The 21,299-nt window shown below is 40.6% G+C and overlaps 1 protein-coding gene across 3 annotated transcripts in view; it reads right to left on the reverse strand.

The window, feature by feature from the left end:
* Positions 1–21,299, reverse strand: part of lef1 (lymphoid enhancer-binding factor 1) — a 56,263-nt gene that overhangs the window by 21,035 nt on the left and 13,929 nt on the right. For all 3 annotated transcript variants that reach the window (XM_030149462.1, XM_030149453.1, XM_030149447.1), the window contains exons 4-5: positions 7,496–7,625; positions 1,399–1,489 (exon numbers count right to left, since the gene is read on the reverse strand). In XM_030149462.1, coding sequence (XP_030005322.1) covers positions 1,399–1,489; positions 7,496–7,625 — 221 coding nt within the window. The remainder of the gene's footprint in view (positions 1–1,398; positions 1,490–7,495; positions 7,626–21,299) is intronic.

Raw genomic sequence — 21,299 nt, forward strand, 5'->3', positions numbered from 1 at the left:
GGCCTGGTGAGTGATGTGGAACAGAAAGAACAGAAATCCCTCCACATTTATGATAGTCAATGTTGTTAAGTCTCTGAAAGAAGAAGCTGATAGTGGTTTGTGACATTTAACTCTGCCTTCCGACCTCTTTCCTGCTATAATGTGGTGGAAACTCTCAACAAGACCACATGAAAAATCACCACCAACATCCAAGAACACTTTAAAATTCCAAATAATGTTTATACACTTGTGTGGGCTTACACATTTCTTGTTTTTAACTTGAGGTCATTATGTAGATCCAAAAAACTGTACAGATTAATAACTCAGGAACAACATGGGTGCAGTAGGCTGTTTTCTTAGACAGGAGGAAGTTGGTGAATCTTTATGTATATGAAGCTCTGGTAAATAAATAAAGACATCTTTAGAAATCATTTTTTATTCCTTGTCCCATCTTGAACTTTGCTCTCCACCCATCTTGAGAAGCGAGGATAATTTCTTGTCATCAGTCCATCAGTGGCTTCATTTTCCATTTTGTTCCTTTTGGTCCGTTTGTTTAAACACTCACTTCATCATGCTGTGGTTTTGTGTTTCGGTTGACTGGTTTCTGCTATTCGGAACTGGTTGTTGCGTAAGATAGAAGACAACCCATTAGTAAACTCACTGCTCCATAGTGCCGATCCAAAAATCAAAAATGGAGAAAAGTTAAGTGCTGTGGATAAAGTTAATGTCTGACAAAAGGGGGTAAATATTCTATAGGTATTCAGATTTCAGGAGGTCTCCAGTGTAAGGCTGGAGCAGACTGTCTGGGCTGATCCTGCACCTGGCATCTGGCTTCACTCAGTGTGGCTTCAAGCCCCGTCTTTACAAACATTGTGCTCACAGAGAAAAAGATAGTGGGGGAAGTGGAAGAGACATATTGGGAAAAACAAAAAAAGCACAAGAAACTGAAGGGTGAAGTCAAAGAAGTCCAAAGAAATAGAAGTAAGAGAGACTAAATCAGAAACTCAGAAACATGCAAGTGAGGCTGAATGAGAGAGAGAGACAGAGAGAGCGAGAAAGCGAGAGAGAGTGAGAGAGAGAGAGAGAGAGAGAGAGAGAGAAGTGCTTCCAGAATGCTTTGATGGGGGTTAAGCAGCCATATGGTTATGCAGGGGCACGTATGCTGTGATGTGTTTGACATGTGCTGGGCACACAGAGGAGCGGTGTGGCTGAAGCCGCAGCAGCGCAGCAGGAAGAGCCAGAGGCAGACCTCCCTGTGTCGCCCGGTGCTGCAGGCGGCCCGACACTCCTCCAGTCTGTGCAGCACAAAGCTAGGACATCGTCAGTGTGCAGCTGATGAGAAGAGGCAGGACAGGGGCTGCTTCTTGTTTACATGAATCAACTGTGCATGCTTCTTTCTTTTGTCTGACTGTGACTCACCATCCCAGCGGTGGCGTGATCTGCCCCACTCCTCCAGGAGACAGGGAGTAGAAGTTAGGCATGTCTGGTCCGGGGTGATGCCGTGGCATTCCTACACAAAACAACAAAAGGTACAAACTTGTTAAGTTTAAATGGAGATAGAAATGTACAAAGAGTCTCCATATTTTGCCACTAACTACAAAGGAGTCAGAGGGTCTTTGACTCCCCTTAATGCTTCAATAGCCAGTATTTTTTGGTGTAATTGGGCAAAAGTTCATGACTGACAGCTGTAATGACCACTGCTGGAGAAAATCTGTCAGATGTATCACTTCTGTGCAGATTCTGTAGCTCAGTCATAGAAGCATTTCACATAAAACGGTGTCAAATTATACATCTTTTCAGTTTTTCCTTAGGACAGCAAGTAGAAATCTGCAGAAGGGTCTGTATTTTAAAATATTGGTGTTTTTTTGCCTAGTGTATCTTAAATTAAAACATGAGCAGCACTGAATATGATCTGTGAAAATTTGAGTGTGGTTCTCCAAAATATTGATTTATATATTTCTTTTTTTCTGCATCTTCCTCATATATATGTATATGACATATGTATCTGTCATATATATGTTTATACACACACACACCACCACAACTTTCTGTACAAAAAGGCATCAGAATTCTAAAATAAGATACCTAAACTTGGACTACATGCAGTTTCTTTCTTCAAAAACCTACCGAGCCCTTGTGACCCGCAATAAGTGAGTTCCTTCTTTTTTCGAAAACAGTCTGCCAAAAGACATACATGAACTGTGCTAACTCCCACTTAATGAGCAAGACTGTGAGCTGTGTCTGAAAAGTGAGCTGTGAGCTGCTCCAAAAAGAGTCTAGAAGACAGACCCTGAGCTAAATGACAGTGGTTATCCCCTTCCACCTTTCCCATACTGTTGAACAACACGACACCGACAGTGCACATGAACTTCTTGACCCCATGTTATCAACCACCAGAAAAGGATCACATTTCTAATGCTTAGCTAGATTTCTTCCAGTGTATTTTAGCATTTATAAGCTGGTTAATTGAGGCTTCGCCTTTGTGGCAGAGGCTCCAGTTCTCCCTGTAGACATGGGATTGACTTGGACTAACTGTCGATGGATCTTCAGAACTAAGCTCCTCCATCTCCTCCTCTCCTGCTGCTACTGTGTTTCAAGGTCAAAGGATCTCTTTTCTGTTTAAGTTATGTTGCTGCAGGATGAACACAACCTGCAATGTTGTCATGTCTCATTAATTCACTTACACATCTATTTTAATCAGCAAGTAATTGTATGATTTGCAGTCTATAGATATCTGCAAATGCTGCTCATACGTACACAGACTGTTGGAATATCTGTTCATGTGTGTCTTCAAACACACACGCATAAAGCAAGGAGGGCAAATGCCTCCAGATTAGTCCCATCTTCTAATCCCTGCAGGATCCAGCCTTTTCTCCCGGCCTCTATCTTTTCTCTTCCTCTTTCTCTCTCCAGGCAGTGGTCTGTAGGGGCCCCCTCCTCCTCCTCCTCTTCCTCAGAGAGGCAGCCCAAGCGGGGGGCTTATATCTCCAAAGCCAATGTTGCAACGCAGGATTCGCGGCGTGCATTGCACTACCCCCTGCCCACTAATCCACCACCTCACACTCCTTAGGGCCCTCCTGGGGGCAAGAAGGGAAGAAGGCAAAGGGTGAGGTGGCAAGGGAGGAGGAGAGAGCCCCAGCGTGTTAACCTTGTCACTCACCGCCCTGAGGTGCCTAATTACCCACTCCCCCTTTCACACGTTCCTGCTGACACCTGAATTTCCTCTCAAAACAAGCCACGCTTACATGATACCAACTGTAAAACCTAGATATGTACAAACAAACGACTTCATTGCTATATATATTTTAAAAATTCGTTATGAGCTTCAAATGTAAAATATTCAAAGGCCCCCTGCTCGACCTTCTATCCTGTGTTGCGGCCCTCTGCATAATAGATCTCATAATGAGAAAATCCATGATTATATTTCATAATTAACAAGCAGATCAAAGTCTGAGCCCACTAAAGAAGGCAGAGCCGCAATTGGTCGATACAAGTGAGAGAAAGAGAGGAAGAGGGACAGCAAGAAAGAGAATAACAGAGATTTCATTTTAAGCATCTTCAGCTTAGCTCCACTCTAGTATACACATATGAATATGCCTGGGGAAATCATTTGCAGCCAATTCTGCAACTGGATCGCTTGGACATGGATTTCTATTGGACTGCGAGTGCAAAGATCAAATATAGCAGCGAAAAAAAGACCTCCAGGGGAGCTTTCAGCTCTTAAGTCAGAAAAATGGAGTGGATCTCTGTGGAAAAGCAAGACCATCATTACAAGATAATTGAGAGCATTACCTCATAAACTACATGACAACAAACTTCGAAGATCATAAGCGTGCACATGGGTGCACGGTGTATTAATTACTCACTTCCTTGTCAACACAATGCTTTCGTGGTTCCTTTAGAAAAATATTCAGCTAAATGTGTCTGATGCCTGATTTTCATGACATATGTGGAGCACAGTTTCTTTATGTGCCCCACTGCCTTCATCTCACATCACTGTGAACTCTGATGTTCAGTTCTACATTGTTATTTATAGCTGGTCCCTCAGAACCTCCCAGCCTCATCATCATCTTCATCTTCGCCTACATCTCGTCTGATCCCTCTCCTCCTTTTCAACTGGCAGCCGTCGTAGAAGAAAGCCAGCAGAAGAAGAAGAGAAGGTGAGAGACAAAACTACGAAGGGCCCACATCTTTTTTTTTTTTTTTTTTTTTGTATTTGTGAGGAGCTGCCAAAGTCTCCAGCTGTGCAGGGCTGAGGAGCTCGTCCAAACTGCTGAAGCGCTCCTCTGCAGCTGTCAGAGCTGGAGCTTGATGTTGTTACTGAGAAGCAAAGAGCACAGAGGGAAGAGGGCAGCAGAGCTATGTGCACCATCCCACAGGCTGCTTCAAATGGGTTCATGTTTAGACCAAAAGGAAAAATGACTTTGCTGTGGCACACTTTGGATTGTGACACTCTACTGATTTCTGACAGTGCTGCCAGATAAGAATGCAACAAAACACTCAGGGTTCCATCTAGTTTAACACACAAACAGTTCCCTTCAAAATCAAATGTTTGAAGCTGCAAAGCAAAAACAGCCAAATGTCTTTGCAAACGTAGTCAAAATATGTTAATAATTAATTATAAGTCTGTGTTAGTATAAACGATTATAGTGACAAGCTGAGCTCTGAAAAGTTTTACATAGGGATGAGCTGATACATGGACATCGGTATCAGCACAAAGCACGTCTTTTCAGTGACAGATATTTAGCTGTCATGTGACACTTTACATGTGATTTAATTTTTTTTTATAAATTTCATTAACTTTTTTTCATAAATTTGAAGACAGAAACTATTTTTATATTTATAATGGAGATTTATTTGTTCACAGGGGACAAGTAACTGCAAAAACAAAATAAAGAAACTGAAACTGACACCCGTATCAATATAGACCAAAATGTTATTATAAATATCACTATCAGCAAACAATTTTTCCATCTGTGGATCCCTACTTGTACAATTTTCTATTTAAGCATTCACTGACAATAATATGGAATGTAGTACATTATGACTTAGATGATCACGTTTGATGAAAACAAGTAGTGTCACAGATTACTTAAAACTTCACCCCACTTCGCCCATTAAATCTTTACTTTGCTTCTCTGGGCTTCAGTTATTTCATGATGTAAACACTACAATCCACTACAATTCAGGATTTTGTCTACCCCCTCTAACTGACAAAAGATCAGACCTGACTCCAAAGTATTGTGACTATTATATTGTTAAGCAAAAAAGACGGCAAAAAGATTTAGATTGTTTTGTAGGAAAGAAAGGTGGAATTTAAGCACTTTCATTTATTCACATTTACTTCAGTACTAATGAGGTATTTGTACATGAGTATTTGCATTTCATGCTCCTCTTCATACTCCATTATATCACAGAGGCACATATTGTCCTTTTTATTCCACTGCAGTGTTTCCACTGGTAAGGTTTTGCCGTAGCGCACTGCCACGGTAAAATCCTTACCACCACGCCATACATTTGATACAAAAAATCATCACCGTTACATTAGATTAACTATACATATGTATAATATATACGCTGTCATTAAGAAGCCAAGCACGCTCTGTGCCGCTGTACAAATTTTACCCCTGTGTTTTTTTTTACCCTCTAAGAAATATGCACTTGCTCCAAACCACTGGGCATGCGCAATGTTTTTGTTGTTGTAAACATCCGGTAGTGAAACCTGTTGTACTGAATTTAGCCCGTTTGTTTATCATTAACTATAGTTAATTTCACGTTATTTGGATATTCAGAACTACACAGCTAATGGGGGTAAAAATCGTACATGTGCTGTACCAAATTTACCCACATTGTGCGCATGTACGAAAACACTGGAAGTACAAAAATAATAGGGGGGTAAAAATTGTACATGACACTGCACCTTTCTGAGGTAATTGGAAGATCAGCGCATGAAGGAATTTTTTTTCTACACTGAGTAGGCCAACTTATTGAATAAGTAGGACAGAAAATGACCAGCTTGTCCACACATCCCCCCCAGATGACACACTGCCACACCAAGAGATCAGTTCCACAGGAAACATTGCTCCACTGCATTTGTTATATTAATTTAGTTACTTTTTCAACACCTTCCTGTTCACTGCAGACCACTTCTCTCTAAATGTGCCGATTTTGCTTGTGATGAACTTAAAAATTCCTCTGTTTTCAAAGATAAATTCTAACTTTTTAAAGATACATGGCAGCAATGCTAGAAAAACACAATCATCTTACACAATATTACAATTCTGCAGGTTAAAGCAGCATGTGACTCATCACAAATTTTTCTTCAAATCTGTAAAACCCCAGTGATAGCCTAATTATCATTAACCCATTCATCTGTCCGTGCTTATGCACCTAAATCACTTCCCTCACTGAATAACTTCGAAGGTGACTCCATCACAAGCGGTCCGTTTGTTAACATACTAAACCCATATTTCAATATGTTGCATTGTGAGAATGAGAATTCCACTCAACCACAGCAGCAACAAACATGGAGATAACAAGCAATAAAACAGTGTCTGCTCCCGGGTCAGAAGAAATGTAAGGAATCACTTTAAGTCAATTGTCATCTTATAATACGGAGTGTGTGATTGTGAAGAACAATACTGAGACATCAGTTTCATGGTATTTTGGGAATATGTCATTGTGTAGGCTTATCATACATGCCTCGCATCCATACAGGTTATGGCCAGGCCCTCACCACTCACTCGCTCCTTACAGTACATGTATGATAAGCCCACACAATGGCATATTCCCAAAATGCCATGAAACTGATGTCTAAGTATTGTTTTTCACAAGCACACACCCCATAGTATAAGATGACAATTGACTTACAGTGATTCCTTACATTTCTTCTGACCCGGTAGCGGACACGGTTTCATTGCTTGTTGTCTCCATGTTTGTTGCTGCTGCGGCTTCATGTAATTCCCATTCCCACAATGCACTTCGCGACAAAATTTCCAAAAAGTCATGTATCGGTTTGGTATGTAAACAAACGGACAGCTTGTGATGGAGTCATCTTTGAAGTTGTTCACCGTGAGGGAAGTGATCTAGGTGCATAAGGATGAAAAGACTAATGGATTAGTAATAATTAGGCAATCACTGGGGTTTTACAAATTTGAAGAAAAACTTATAATAAAAGTCATATGCTGCTTTATGCTACAATGTAAAGTGAATGTAAAGCAACTAAAATAAACTCAAGCTTAAACATGTACAGCAGTAAAATATCCCACACATGAATGCAGCAGTAATATGAATGGAAAAACTCATTCTAATAGGAGACTGACCACTGACCCAATGATTATTTTTGACTTTTCATGCTACAAGTACATCTTGCTGATAATACTTCAAGACTTTTACTCGTAGCAGAGTATGTTCAGTATGATATTAGGATCTTAATCCTTCTTCCACCAGTGCAAAAATAAAGTAGTAGTCAAAAGAATGAGAAAACGTCAACTTTTACTGTTTTTATTGAATCTACCTTTGTTGTTGGCATCTTGAGGATGATGGCTAGAATGGGATCCTGGTGCGAAGTGTTCATCACTGTACGTGATCAGTGGGGTGAGTGGGTGGACTGCATGGGACGGCTGCACCACAGGAACTTTGTTGGACTGCAGAGAAAAAAAAAGAGATTTGAGAAGAAAAAAAAAAGTACAAGAGCGATGCAGTGACTATATGCATAAGCATTCCCTGTGCAGTATGGCTCCATTCCCTGTCACATGATGTGGGGACTGGTACGGCGCGGGTGGTCTATTGTGTAGCCTCCCTATAGATGTTGATGAGGCTTAATGCTATGGTCAAGAGAAAAGTAAGTATAGCATTTCTAGATTCCCCCTCTTTTCCATTAGCACCTCAAAACTTTGTTTAGTTGAGGTCAGCAGGATTGAAAAAACTATTCCCTCAAGGAAGGAGGAAAAACAAGTCAAAGAGGTGCATGTTTGAGGCAGCGAAAGAGAGAAAGCAAGCAAGCAATAGAGCAAAGAGAGGGGAGAGAAGAGAGAGACTCGCAGGGTAGAGTTAGAGCAGAGGTCTTAGGCGTGAGATCAAAGACAGTCATTAGCTGGTGAATAAGGGGAGTTCATTACAGAGCAAGAGCCGGGGGAAGGAGAGATGAGGGATGGAGGAGGGGGGGGCTGGCTATGAGAGAGAGAGCGAGTGAGACAGATGTCTGCAGCAGTACTTAATGCAGGGGTAATCACGTCAACAGTGGCCCGGCCGCAGACCCCCCATCCCCGGCTGACTCAGAGGCCTGCCTCCTGAAAACTAAAATAGATAGAGCCAGAGCCAAAATATAGATATATATATATTTTATACACATACATACATACACACACACACACACACACACACACACACACACATACACACACCCCTACTCAAACAGCGCTTACATGCTTCAGCAGCACTGAACACATGGTAATGCTTAGCCATGCTAAATCTACTATTCACAATCTGAGCACAGAGCTGAGCTGGAGTCAAAATATCACCTCCACAGGATACATGGCTAATCGAAGAGCAGTGTTGGGAGGGTTTCTGTTGAAATATAATTGACTCACTACTTTACTACTATTACGTTACTTTCTGAAAAATGTTTTAAATGTGGGTAATAAAACCCTAAAAACATCCAATTGAATCTGCCAGTGTTAACTTCACAATGGTACAACATCGATCAAACTTTTATTATAAGTCTTTCTATATAACATAGATGTAGCGGTCCACTGTTGGTGGATTTTGAACAGCTGATGCAATAAGAATAGTTTAGAGCAGGGAAAAGGAGACAGTTGATTAATCAGCCAATATCATTTGACACTGAAAACATTATGCATGTCCAAATGTAACAGTCTTTGACTTTACAAGATATTGGGCTTAGCTTTTATCCGGTGTCTACATCGTATAAACAAATAACCTGAATCAAAACGTAAGCATAGGTACTATATGTAGATCATAAACATCAAACTCTCACTGCAGTAAATAACTATACTACTGCATTTTACAGAAAATAATAGATTTGGATGTAATCTGAGCGCTTACATTTTTATTTTAACTGTAAAGAAATTATACAGTTTTTCTCAGATATATAATAAGATTACAATTACATCATGAAGTTACATGTAACTTGTTGACACTGCGAGAGAGACGCCTTAAACCAAACTGCTTTCACAAATACTGAATTGAAAACAAAAGCGTCGTGAAACTGTAATCAGATGCTCTCATGGGAACGGTCACCTGATTAATAATGTTGCTGAAGATACTCAGCTAAATTTAGCGTGAGCATAAAACTCATATAATCAAGGGACTGGGATTCATGAGCTCTCACTTCAGTGTCCTATTGAGGTGTGTGCCAAGGTGACATTCCTTTAGTGCTAAGTAGTTATTGGTGCCACTCCTCACACACTCCCACCACACACATACACACACCCCTCTGGACACAGGGGTGGCTGGAATGTCTGAGTTTCCTTGAACCTCTCGCCGACTGGCACCGCTCTCAAGTTAAGACCCCACCCCCACCTCTGCTTCCCTCTCCCCACTTTCTGGGAACATCCTACCCGAGAAATCAAAGGGCAATATATTTGGTGTGTATGTATGTGATCTCAGTATTTCCAGCCACATGAAGCATCATCCACTTAATCAGAAACTTCCAGGTCTGTTTCATGAACACTCATCATACTTTATCATTCAGCGTTGGCTTATTACTCAACACTCTACCATTTTCAGTCACAGTCTATTTCAGCAATAACAGCCAAAACCAGCCATAACAATGGGATGCTGCGGCTTTGACCACTTGGTGAGCAGGCTTCTCTGACCCAGGTCAACAAGAGTCAAAGGTGATGGGATAATATGTCAACATGGGAGTGTTACAACTCATCCCACACAGGCTTAATAGGGGACTACTAACCCTAAAGGAGGGCTAACCATGGCTGGGGACATGCCCACACCAGGGGCTAAATGATAGCATTCTCACCCATATTATTTTACGCTTCTCTACTCCTATTCATTATCCTGTGGGAATGAGATAAGAACCTGGAGGATTATCATATTAGCCATTTCTCCAACTTGTAGCAGAAAGAAGAAAGAATGAAGAGAAGCAAAAGTTTGCCTGACTTTTTGGATAAAATACTGAAAATGTACAAAAGAAAGTAGTGCCCGACTCCTGTGGACCTTTAATAGCTAAAGGATACCACAGAGGAGAAGCCCTCTTTTATGCTTTTTCCAGTTACAGCTGTCAAATCATATTTTTCTCAACTTCTTAATAAACTGCCTCCATTGTAGCAGAATCTACCAAGGAAAAACCTGCAGGCCTGTGTGACCAATACAGAATTATGGATATTTGGGCCATATTCACACATTTGTATGCCATAAACAACTACAGTTTACTTTGCTAAGTTAAATTATAAGGAGAGAAATTACCTGTTATTGAGACTTCTTATACATGCATATCTCTCTAAACAAACATACAGCACACTGCATCATGGGTAACTTTACTCCTCGTCATGGTTCATCTTCCAGTTACTCATTGCCACCATTAAAATTCTTGGAGACTTGTTGTCTTGCTGTGGCCATTTAACAGATCCTAGCAAGTTCACACACAAAAAGCCTGACACCCTTACACTAATTTCCTGAAGGAAGTAGTTGGAGACACTCAACTGACCACAACCATGAGGGTCACACCATGTTACAACAATCCCATCACACTCAGCAGCAATTGCAGCAGCAGCATCAGTGTCATGATGGATGGCGGCCATATTGGAGGTCCCTTTATATTGTATAGGAGAAATAATAGGCTTAGGATCTTCCTATTCATATTTTTCAGGGAGAGCGAAAGAGGGGAGGCGGTGAGGATTGAAAAGAAAATGTTCCATTTGGAATTTCATATCCAGGCTTGGCCAGCCCTTTTAAAGAACCCCTCAGATGTGGTTTTAAGAGAAATTCATTGTGCGGAACTGGAGCTGGCAGTGAGCCCTCCATGGAGGAGACACTCCAGTGTGTTTCAGCGGAGGGAGCCAGTGACTTGGCACACAGTCTAAAATTGGGGGTGGGGAAGGAAAATGGGACATTACGTTTTTGTTTTTTTTCCTTAAAAAAAAAAAAAAAAAAAAAAAAAAAAAAACAGCACGCGAGTGTCTCTGAGCTTGTATTCTGTCAGATTTCACCAACATCCCACCACGGTAACCGAGCACTAGCGTGTGTTTGTATGTGTGTCTGCATGGTGTATGGAATAACTATTCCTACAATATTGGCTTTTTAGTGTTGCTCTCCTTCTTTCCCCTCACAGCACAGCTTTTGTGCTCCACTCAATTATACCACTTCTGCAGAGTGGAGTGGAAAAAAGGGAAAGCGGGAATTTTATAATAATCACTTCCCACTTCTGTAATTTATATGCAATGAGGACTCTACGCGCCTGCAGCTACAATCAAGTGTGTAGAAACCATGTGAGGTGTTTCACAAACAGCTGGGGAGATGGCAGCTCAAGTGGTGGCTATGGATTCCCATGCTGCTAAATCTTTTCACTAAGAAGCCCTTTTAACCCCATCTCATCCAAAAAAAAAAAAAAAAAAAACTCAACCTCACCTGCTCGCGGGGTTTTCGGCACTCCAGAGAAGTAAGATGCATAGTGAAAATAAGGCTAGGGATATTAACAAAAGAGAAAGGCTGAGGCAAGAAATTGTTGTATGATTACTCAAGCTTTCATCAGAAGATTGCCATAAATTTACATGAGTTTCATATGAAAAAATTATTTAAAGAAGCTATGAATCTGTGGTTCAGTGCACATAAGCCCTTACCTGATTGTTTAAATACAATCATTGGCTACTGTCTCCATTTTCACATGGAAAGACTCTCAAAGTTGGGCTTTAACAAGCATGGGTGTGCCCTGCCCTGTGCTGAAATGCTTCAGTCGTGCTCAGACCAGGTGTTCACTCTCAGGTGTGTTTGTGTGCGAACTTCTCCCAACAAAAGCGAGCAAACATCACATCACTTCACAGTACTTTACAGAAAAGGGACTGTGCCTACCCACCTCCTCCCTCCCCTCTTTACCAAAACCAGTGGAGACCAACCTGAGGAAGCTTAAATAAATAACCAATTACCATTCGCAGAGCGGGTTGAACTCTACCAGCTTCAAGTGGCGTGCTAAAAATGGAATGTTTTATTGGCAGGATGGCCCTTTGGCCAGGGGGCTTAATGTAACGAAACCCAATTAATGGAGAAGAAAGCCAAGCCGCCAGCGAGCGAAGCAGCGCCACGCGCCCGGGGTAATGAGACGAACAAGCGAAGCCAACCACAGGGACAGGAGTGGAGGAGGCTACGAATAACAGGAAAAGCCTGCCCTGGAGAGAAATTTACATCTGTGAAGCCCCCAATATCTCCCTATGCCTCCTCCTCCTTTCATTTCAATCGTAAATCCTGCACGCTACGCAGAGTCCAAAAGTTGAAGAGAAACACTGGCACTGGAGGTCAAGGCCAGCTGGTAAAGATGGGAAAAACACAAAAGGACACAACAAACTTCAAGCAGAATTGTGCCTGGTGATTTACTTAGAAAGCGAAAATAGGTATGTTCCATACTCTCGATGTTCTGGTTTTAGCGGCACCGCAAATTAATCTTGTCGCACTGTCCTCTAAATACCACCACAACACCCACTCAGATGCACAAGCCATATGTCAAACACTTCATATTAACACACGTGACCAACATGTGTAGCTGTATAGACACGAAATCCGTGCAAAAACAAAAAAAAAAACATGCACCAAATGTAAAATGCACATAGACACACTGTTAAATACACCATGTGAGAGGATGGGAGACCGCAATAACCACGCATTAACGCATTTACCACATACATGCTACATATAAACACAAAGGAACTATTAACAGCCGAGTGTCTTCCTTCCCAGCAACACCAGCACAAGTCAACAGAACAAGGTGGATTAGGCATCATCCTTGAGTTGGCATGAAGAGCGTGTGCTCCGAGCAAACCAATCACGCTAACTCTCAATGTGACATTCTGAACATGCAAAGAAGATAATATGTGTGAAATATGCCTGCCCCACATGAAAAGAGTTTATCCGCTTTTATAAGTGTTCAACTCTTAATTTCTATATGTCGCCAAGCTATTAAAGAACTGAGGGTAGAGCAACTGCACGTTAGGAACGATCCAGTCCCCGTTTTCTTTCATGTTGAGCTAAAGTGAGTTCAGAAAAAGTCAAGTGGGATGGAAACAGTCACACCATCTCTAAAATAACATGCGAGAGGACAGGGCTTAGGATTAGAGGTGGTAGTCATCAGGTACATCATCCTATGGCAGAACCTCTCCATGGAGACAAAATCATGTAAAATGACAATTTGACCTTTGTAAACATCTGTCGTTAGAGCTGTAACGAATCCCAGATTAGTTCATCAACAGAAAAATCAAGCAAATCAATTTATTTTCAGCTTATGCTATTTGTAAATCTGCTTTATTTTAAGTGAGGTGCTGTGGCAATACAGCAGAACAATTTATCATGACAAAATGTTCGTTTCAGTTGACAAAATATAATTTTTAATGAGTGAAAAAGGTCAAATTTAAGGAATTTATTTTCTATTTAAATTGCTTTTTATTTATCAAGGCCAATAATAGTGACCATTTAATTAAAAAAAAAAAAAAAAAAGACTAGCAGTAATTTCCCTCATCCACATAAATTAAACACATTGCATCTGCAATATTAGTGTATGTTTATTAATTATTTTATTACAAAACTGCTTAGTCTGAAAGTGGCTGTTAGTATGCCACTCTGCTTCTGTTACAGGTCTAGGTTTGCTTTTGTACCTACTGAACCAGCTAATACTCTATGACACTTAAAAATGGTGAGTCGCACTGTTGTTTTTGCAAGTCTTGCTGATATTTTCCAGTGAAGATCACACATGTTGCAGCTTCGTGTGACTTATGACTGGTTTGTCATTCATTTTTCACGGGCGTAGTGATGATGCAACTCAACAAAATGCCTGTTAAACGATTGGCTGTTTGTGTGTCACTTGTAGCACGGTTCATTATCGAGGCATATGATTATCTGTTCATGAACCAAAGAGGGAGCATGTCTGGTGTTGATTTATACAACCAAAGTCTGAGTAGATATTGCCATTAAGTGGCGGTTTGCACTTAAAGCAAGTCAAATTAACAAATATTTCATCATTAGGCCTAATATATTCTGTAATTACATAAATCAGTGAGGATAAATCAGTTAATTGGGTGTTTGCATTTTCATGATATATAAATATTGTTTGAAAAAATATTCTTATTAATATCGTGAGATTGATTTCAACCATATTGTGCAGCCCTACTGTGGTACATTCTGTGTTTATGAGCAATAGTGTGGATTTTGGACTCAAGATGTTTCTATGACAGTGGAGCTTTGTTCCTTCACTGTTGTGTTTGCAGAGTGTGTGTCTGTGTGTGTTGGAGGTGTGCTGGGGGAAGGGCTGCTGCTCTGGCAGAGCCCTGGGCGAACTGCAGGATGTTCACCTTGCGGCGGGGCACAGGGCTCATTATCACAGCAGGACCTGGTCACATCAAAGGACTGAGGAAAGGGCAAACATTCTGCTGAAGTGCCACTGTCAGCAGGCCTGCGAGCACACACACAAACACATACACAAAGGCAGACCGCACACACACTTCAAGAACCACTAGGCATCTATACCCATACAAAGAACACTATCTGCACCACCACAACTTAAATGTTGCAGGTTTTATTAGAACCTGCAAAATGGATTTCAATAGGGGCTGCTTCATGTATCCTCATGTGTTTGAGTATAGTTTGACACTGGGAGCCATTTGTTGATGTGAGCTAAATCCACATCGATTTACATGAAGAGGACCTCGATATGAAAATCTTTAAAGGGGTCATATTTTGCTAAACCCACTTTTATTAGTCTTTGGTACATTTATTTGTGTATTTGGACCCTAATAGTTCATAAAGTTAGAATTTGAACCCTCTAGGGGCTGCAAAGCTATCTTTATATTCATTCCGGCAAAAATCAAGTGGATTTCTACAACCTGTTTCCTTCTTAATTTGTCACATTTTAGAACTAGTTATGTCACCACATTTGCACATATAAGGTCAAGACTTCCAACAAACATTTCTCCGAATACACCATAATTGTTTATCAGCAGCAGTTGTAGTAAAAATTGAAAATATGTCCAAACTTCGAGCAGATTACCTAAAATGTTCAGTTGTTGGTTGTGTTAACAAACACATGTGGCTGAACGGGACAGAAAACACGGTCAACAACCTGGAGGGGGTGGGGTGTGAAGTGGCTCATTTGCATTTAAAGGGCCAGTGCTCGTAACAACCTTTCTAGTGTCATTACTCAGAAATAGGGTTGAAGATGGACCTGTGGAGTTGAATTAATGAAGAATTCAGACCCAAGCATAGCATTTACAGTTTATGTAGACCACAGGGAAATGTTTTAAAATGCATAATTCCATTTAAAAAAGCAAAATATCACTCTTTTCAGGGTTCTCGGTAGCGTCATTGAACGTCAGGGCCCCCGACGCTGTCCCTGGGGGCCCCGATGCTGAGATTTGACCCGCGACGCTGTCTTTCAACCAGCGTAGCGGTGTTTTTTTGTGTGTGTGTGATCGTCCAGCGTAATGATAACGAGATTTGAATTTGAAAAAATATATTCCTTTGTCTTGGCGCAAAGTGCTGCAGACAGGAAATGAGAACAATATAATCAACACCCCTTTGTGTGCCTTGGTATTGTCTGCAAGACATTGACAACCGCCTGGCAACATCACTTGCCTTACGCTCATTGGCTGACAATGAGACTTCAATCAATTTATCTTATTTCAATGGACCGATCACCCATGGAAAATTATATCTAAAATTTAGCCTGTGCATGCGTGTAGTGTGAGTGCCGCTCCGATTATCCCTAATTTCGTGGAAAGTGAATATTTTTCTTCGATCATGTCTGCGTCGAAGTGCGGGAGCAGCGCCAAACGTGTACGCACCAAACACGTATACATGGTGCCCCTACGCTATGAAAAAATCCTAGTAAGAACCCTGCCTTTAACAGTACTCTCAAGTTCCTCAGTGCCTCTCTTCTGTTCCTCTAAAGTAATAACAGTAACACTAGCAATGTTAGCTACTGTTAGCTTTGAAATGGAGGTGTTACATCAATAAGCAAATGGCTCAAAGCACACAGACTTAAATAAAAACTTTAACATGCAAATGTCACATATTTAACCATTAATAAGAATCAAACATTTCACTAGCAAATATACTTTTATACATATTAAAAATAATTATTTGGACATTTAATTTAAGCAATGATGATAGGCTACCCATTTATCCTCAACAAATGATTTGAGCATGCTAACCTCTGCAAAATCACTGTGCAATACCTATTTTTAACAGAAAGAGTTAGCTAGGTGCTAGTGAACGTAAGCTACAATGGACCATACTGTTCTTCTCCAGCAAAATACTCAATGATTTATCTGTGAAAATGCAGAGACAACTATAAAGAGAAAGACCTGAAAATACGCATGTGTGGCATTCCAGCAGGTTTGCTCCATCCATACACTATATTAGGACTGCTAAAACTAAAGGCCAGTGTTGCCTTTTTGTGCTATATTGTCAACTATTGAGACTTCCTATCGATTTTTTAATGACAATCTAGTACTTTTTCCTCTTTCAAGTTTAGTAATGACAGTAAGACGTTTGTCTGCAGCATGGTGTTACATTGGTGCCTTGTTCACACTTCTCCCGATATTTTTCTTCTCTATTTGAGGAACAAAATCTTTCAAAATGACTTTCATTTATAAAATCTCCATCCAAAATAAAAAAACAAAAAAAACATTGTTTCTTGTGGACACAATGGACAGTACCGGACATAGCTGACTACTACACGTACAAAGGTGTTCATAATGACCTCGACCTCCCGCAGGTAATCCACTGACCTATACCACTATATCACCTGTATTTCATGTTTCAGGTGCATGTTACCTAAAGCAACACCATCCAGCTGTGAATGGGTGTACCCAACAACCAATCACTGATCAGTTTGTGAGCCAGTCAACTCTTCCATTGCCTTTCTTCAGAGTAGAGAGCTAAATGAAGTCATCTGGTTTTGTTCAAAATTACTAATGAAATATCCAATTATTAGAATCAGTTACAATTAATTGCACAATGCAGAGTTTCAGATATTTATAAAATAGCTGCATGATGACACGATGGATACGTAAACTAGCGCATGACCTCGTCAGGAGAAATCTAGCAACTTTTCCAGCAGGCTTTAACTTTCATTTCAGACTGCAAAAAACACAGCAGCCTGGAATATCTGGACACTGTCAATGTGTCCAATTCATTTATAGACAGCCTGCTGATATGTGTCACTGCCCTTACCTGATCAGCTATGTGTTTCAAACCAACTGGAACGTCCCCCTTAGGGCCCCATGTTTCCACTCAGCCTCGTAACACTGACCACAAGCAGAAAATTTTCAAAGCACGCTTTATTTTTCTTCCTGAATCAATCGGCATCCCTCTCCAGCACTATTTATAGCAACCCCGCTGCTGCATTAACACACCCTGCATGATTTATCATTAGAAGCCAGCTCTGGTCTGCTGAGTAGCTACATTCATGCCAGGCAACACGTCTGTGCCAACATCCACATTCAACAACAACACTCGAAGGCCCCTGCAAGACGTACACAAATAAAATCGCAGCACTAGCTAACTTTGCATGGCTAGTGCACTAAAACCTTAGCCTCCACACAATACCGGAGAGACAGAGAGAAAAGGCAGCAGAGAATGGGGGAAAAGTGCTGATGAGTTGCCTCATGCAGAAGCTTCATAGATCCGTCGAACAAGAGCGGATTTGCCTGCTACACCTAGATAGTGTTTCCCCCCCTCAGCTTTCACCCAGGTATTCTGGGCATGAATGGCTGTCAGTTTGGATTTGGGAGCTCAGCGTTGAGGGGGAAAATAGAGTCTGGTGGGGGTCTTTGTGTGTCTCTACCTGTGGAGACGGGAGCTAGAGACAGTACTTCTCTCTCTAAGCCCCAGCTCTGCAATGCAACACTACACATTACACCATTGGTAAGGAAGGGGTAAATATTAGCAATGCAAGCTAACCAGCAAAAGCTGGACGAAGGCAAACGGCACAGAGCTGGAGTGAAGGTGCTGTGTTTGAGGGGAAGATTTTCAATGGTGCACACATCAGGAAAATACGGTTGGGGAGGTGATTTGAATGAGATCTGCCTTCTGCCTGAGCTGTAGAGAGTATTGACCTAGTTTTCCTTCTGTATTTCGCACAGACAGATGCGCACCCACCCACATAACATAAGAATAGAAAAAATAAAAATACTTAGCATTGACTGAGTAGGAACCACTGATGACTTAAAATTATGGGGAAAAAATACATACGTGAATTTAGTAGGCTGATTAAATTTCTCGTGATGGGCTTAAATAGCCAGGTTACATAATGTTTCAGGTAAGGACGCTTTTTGCCTCAGATGTCATTACACCTGTGTCCTGGCCATAGGCTGAACTTCTGACCCCGCAGTCACATGATCACTGCTGATTTTCACCTCAGTGCTGCACTGCTCTTGCAGATGCAAACTGTGACTATGTTTACATGCACCAAAAATCTAGTTTTTGGCCCTTACTCTGAAAAGACAAAACTCCCATTAAAACTGTTTACTTGGCTAATGTAAATGAATATTCATATTTCTGTGCAGCCATGAGTGCTCCAATTAAAGATACTGTAACATTCCGTTTATTAGGTCAGATTATAGAAAAACTGTCTAGAACTGCTTTTGCTTCTTTGCATCAAAATGCAATTCTTTCCAAGTTTTCCTCCAGGCAGACTACTGAACATTTTGTTCCATAAAAACTATATGCCTGAAAAGTTCGATGTTAAGAAATTTAAGGATCGAAAACCTGCTGAAACCATCAAACTTTGTTGTTTCAATGAATGATTATAAATAGGTTTATTTCTATTTCTGACTGGAAGTGAAAGCTTTTCTTTTGGGCATACATATCTATCACAACACAGAGGTAAACATAAAAACATGAGTAAATGTGTTGCAAACTGTGGTGAAATCCCCATTTGAAAGGCATATTCTAAATGCACTGTATACATAACCAAAGAGCGCTTCAAAAATTGACATATCCCACCTGTGTTGTCCCATTCAGAAAAAGTCAGAATTTAGATTCTCCAAATTCAATTGGGAATATTCTCATATTCTGTGTAATAGTGTGCATCAAAGCGCAGTGAGTGTTACCTAGCCTTTCACATTCCAAAATGAGCTTTGCCCACAATTAGACACGCATACAAAACACTGTTTTTTAGTATGCTACACATGATTTGACTGTTTTGGTTATAATGAGGCAGGGATCACAGCACAGTGATTAGAAGTATTCATGGTTGTCGATCATATGGCAAACCTTTAGGCTCATTCACATTATGGACTGTGCAACAATACCAACAGCCCAGTGTTTGGGTGCGATTCCTCGTTTTAAGGGATTAACTGGTAAAGACTACCAACAACTGCTTTTCAGCCTGGAATTAGTCATTAATCAAACCACACATTTTAGGGGTTCTTTCTAGCCAAGCACACACGCCCCTGCTAAGATCTGAATGAAAAGCACAAAGCCATTCAAATCTGATCCCCTCTGAACAAATGGCTATTCTCCATCCTCACAGAAGCAGGGAACACTTCAAGAACCTCTCCAAGGATCTGAACGGTCACATGAAAACTCCGCCTCCATCAATTAGCTTTGCAGTGGGGTTTTGTCGGGTTTAATACAAACAAAACAATGACCATGTACAACATGGCAACGGACAACGTCTGCTGATCCCTTGATACCGCTAAAGAAATGGTAATAGTGAATATTTTAGAGCACAAAAGGAACTCCTTAGGCTCAGGGCATATGGTTACAGCAACATTATAGGGTACACTCATGCACCTGATGCTGCTAATCTGAATGATAAGCCATACAATGAACACAGTGGATGTAATTTAGCTCTTAGCTGAGTTTATTCATAGCAGCTGGCTCATATGCTTACAGATAGATACAATCGTATTTCTCCAATGATGGCAGAGTGAATGCATGTGGAATGTTTTAACAAAGTTTATTTTTTAGGGATCATTACAGAAAATTAAATTAGACATTAAGATTTTTTTTATTATTATTTATTTAGCTACCTTTCAAGAAAACAATTTGAACATCACCAACCTCAAACAAAAGGATTTAAATTTTTAATATTTTTCCATTTCACAAAAGTTTAAGCCACAAGTTTGGTGGCAGAAGATCAACCTTGTATCTATTACTCAGTCAAGTCATAACTAACTGCTTCATTGATTAGTTGACTTTTTTAATTATGTGTGGAATTCATGAAATATTTGTGCATATGTGCATGTGTGTGTGTGCAGTCAGTTGGTGAAAACAAGCACTCTTCAGAATTCACTTTGAGCTGTGAGGAATTACAGGAGGCTTTTTTTTTTTTTTTAATCTAAACTGAATCATTAATCATTAATCAATAACCAACACAGACACTGTTGGGGATGGAAACCACAACTGGTTCTCCATGAGAACTGATTCTCAGTATGTATGTCAATCCTTTGGAATCATTAGTCTGCGTAATTAATGATTCTGCCTATCGGTTCTGTGACGGTATCACATCAAATGCATCATCTCATCATTTCCATATTTTGGTTCAGAATGTGTCCGACATGGCATCATGGCAGAAGTGCTCTTAAAAGTGGGGTGTGAGATGTTTTCTTGGAGCGTTTTTTACTATATTGCTTAAAATCCCCTTCACACCCCGATTACAACCAAATAATTAAATGCTCTAACACAAAAATTTTAAAAATGTAGTCACCTGTGGAGCGGACAGGACTGAAAAAACACCATCCAATCATTTTAAGCGCTCAATCGAAATGATTGAATGGTGATATGTCTATCAAACTCAACTGCCATTTGTCCCTCCCCCTCCATGCGTACACCTCTTCGTGCATGAATCGAGTGCTTAAAATGATTGGATGGTGTTTTTTCAGTCCTGTCCATTCCACAGGTGACTAAATTTTTTATTTTTGTGTTAGAGCATTTAATTAATTGGTTGTAATCAGGGTGTGAAGGGGATTTTAAGCAATATATTAAAAAATGCTCCAGGAAAACCTCTCACACCCCACCTTTAAGTATGGTTGTATTTCTCCAGTAACGATGACACTAGGGCATTTGCAACAGTTGCAAACCTTTCATTATAACAAAGGGGGAAACACATGCAGAAACATTAAGTCACAGCATCCAAT

The sequence above is a fragment of the Sphaeramia orbicularis genome, chromosome 1 (genome assembly GCF_902148855.1).
Source record: "Sphaeramia orbicularis chromosome 1, fSphaOr1.1, whole genome shotgun sequence".
NCBI lineage: Eukaryota > Metazoa > Chordata > Actinopteri > Kurtiformes > Apogonidae > Sphaeramia > Sphaeramia orbicularis.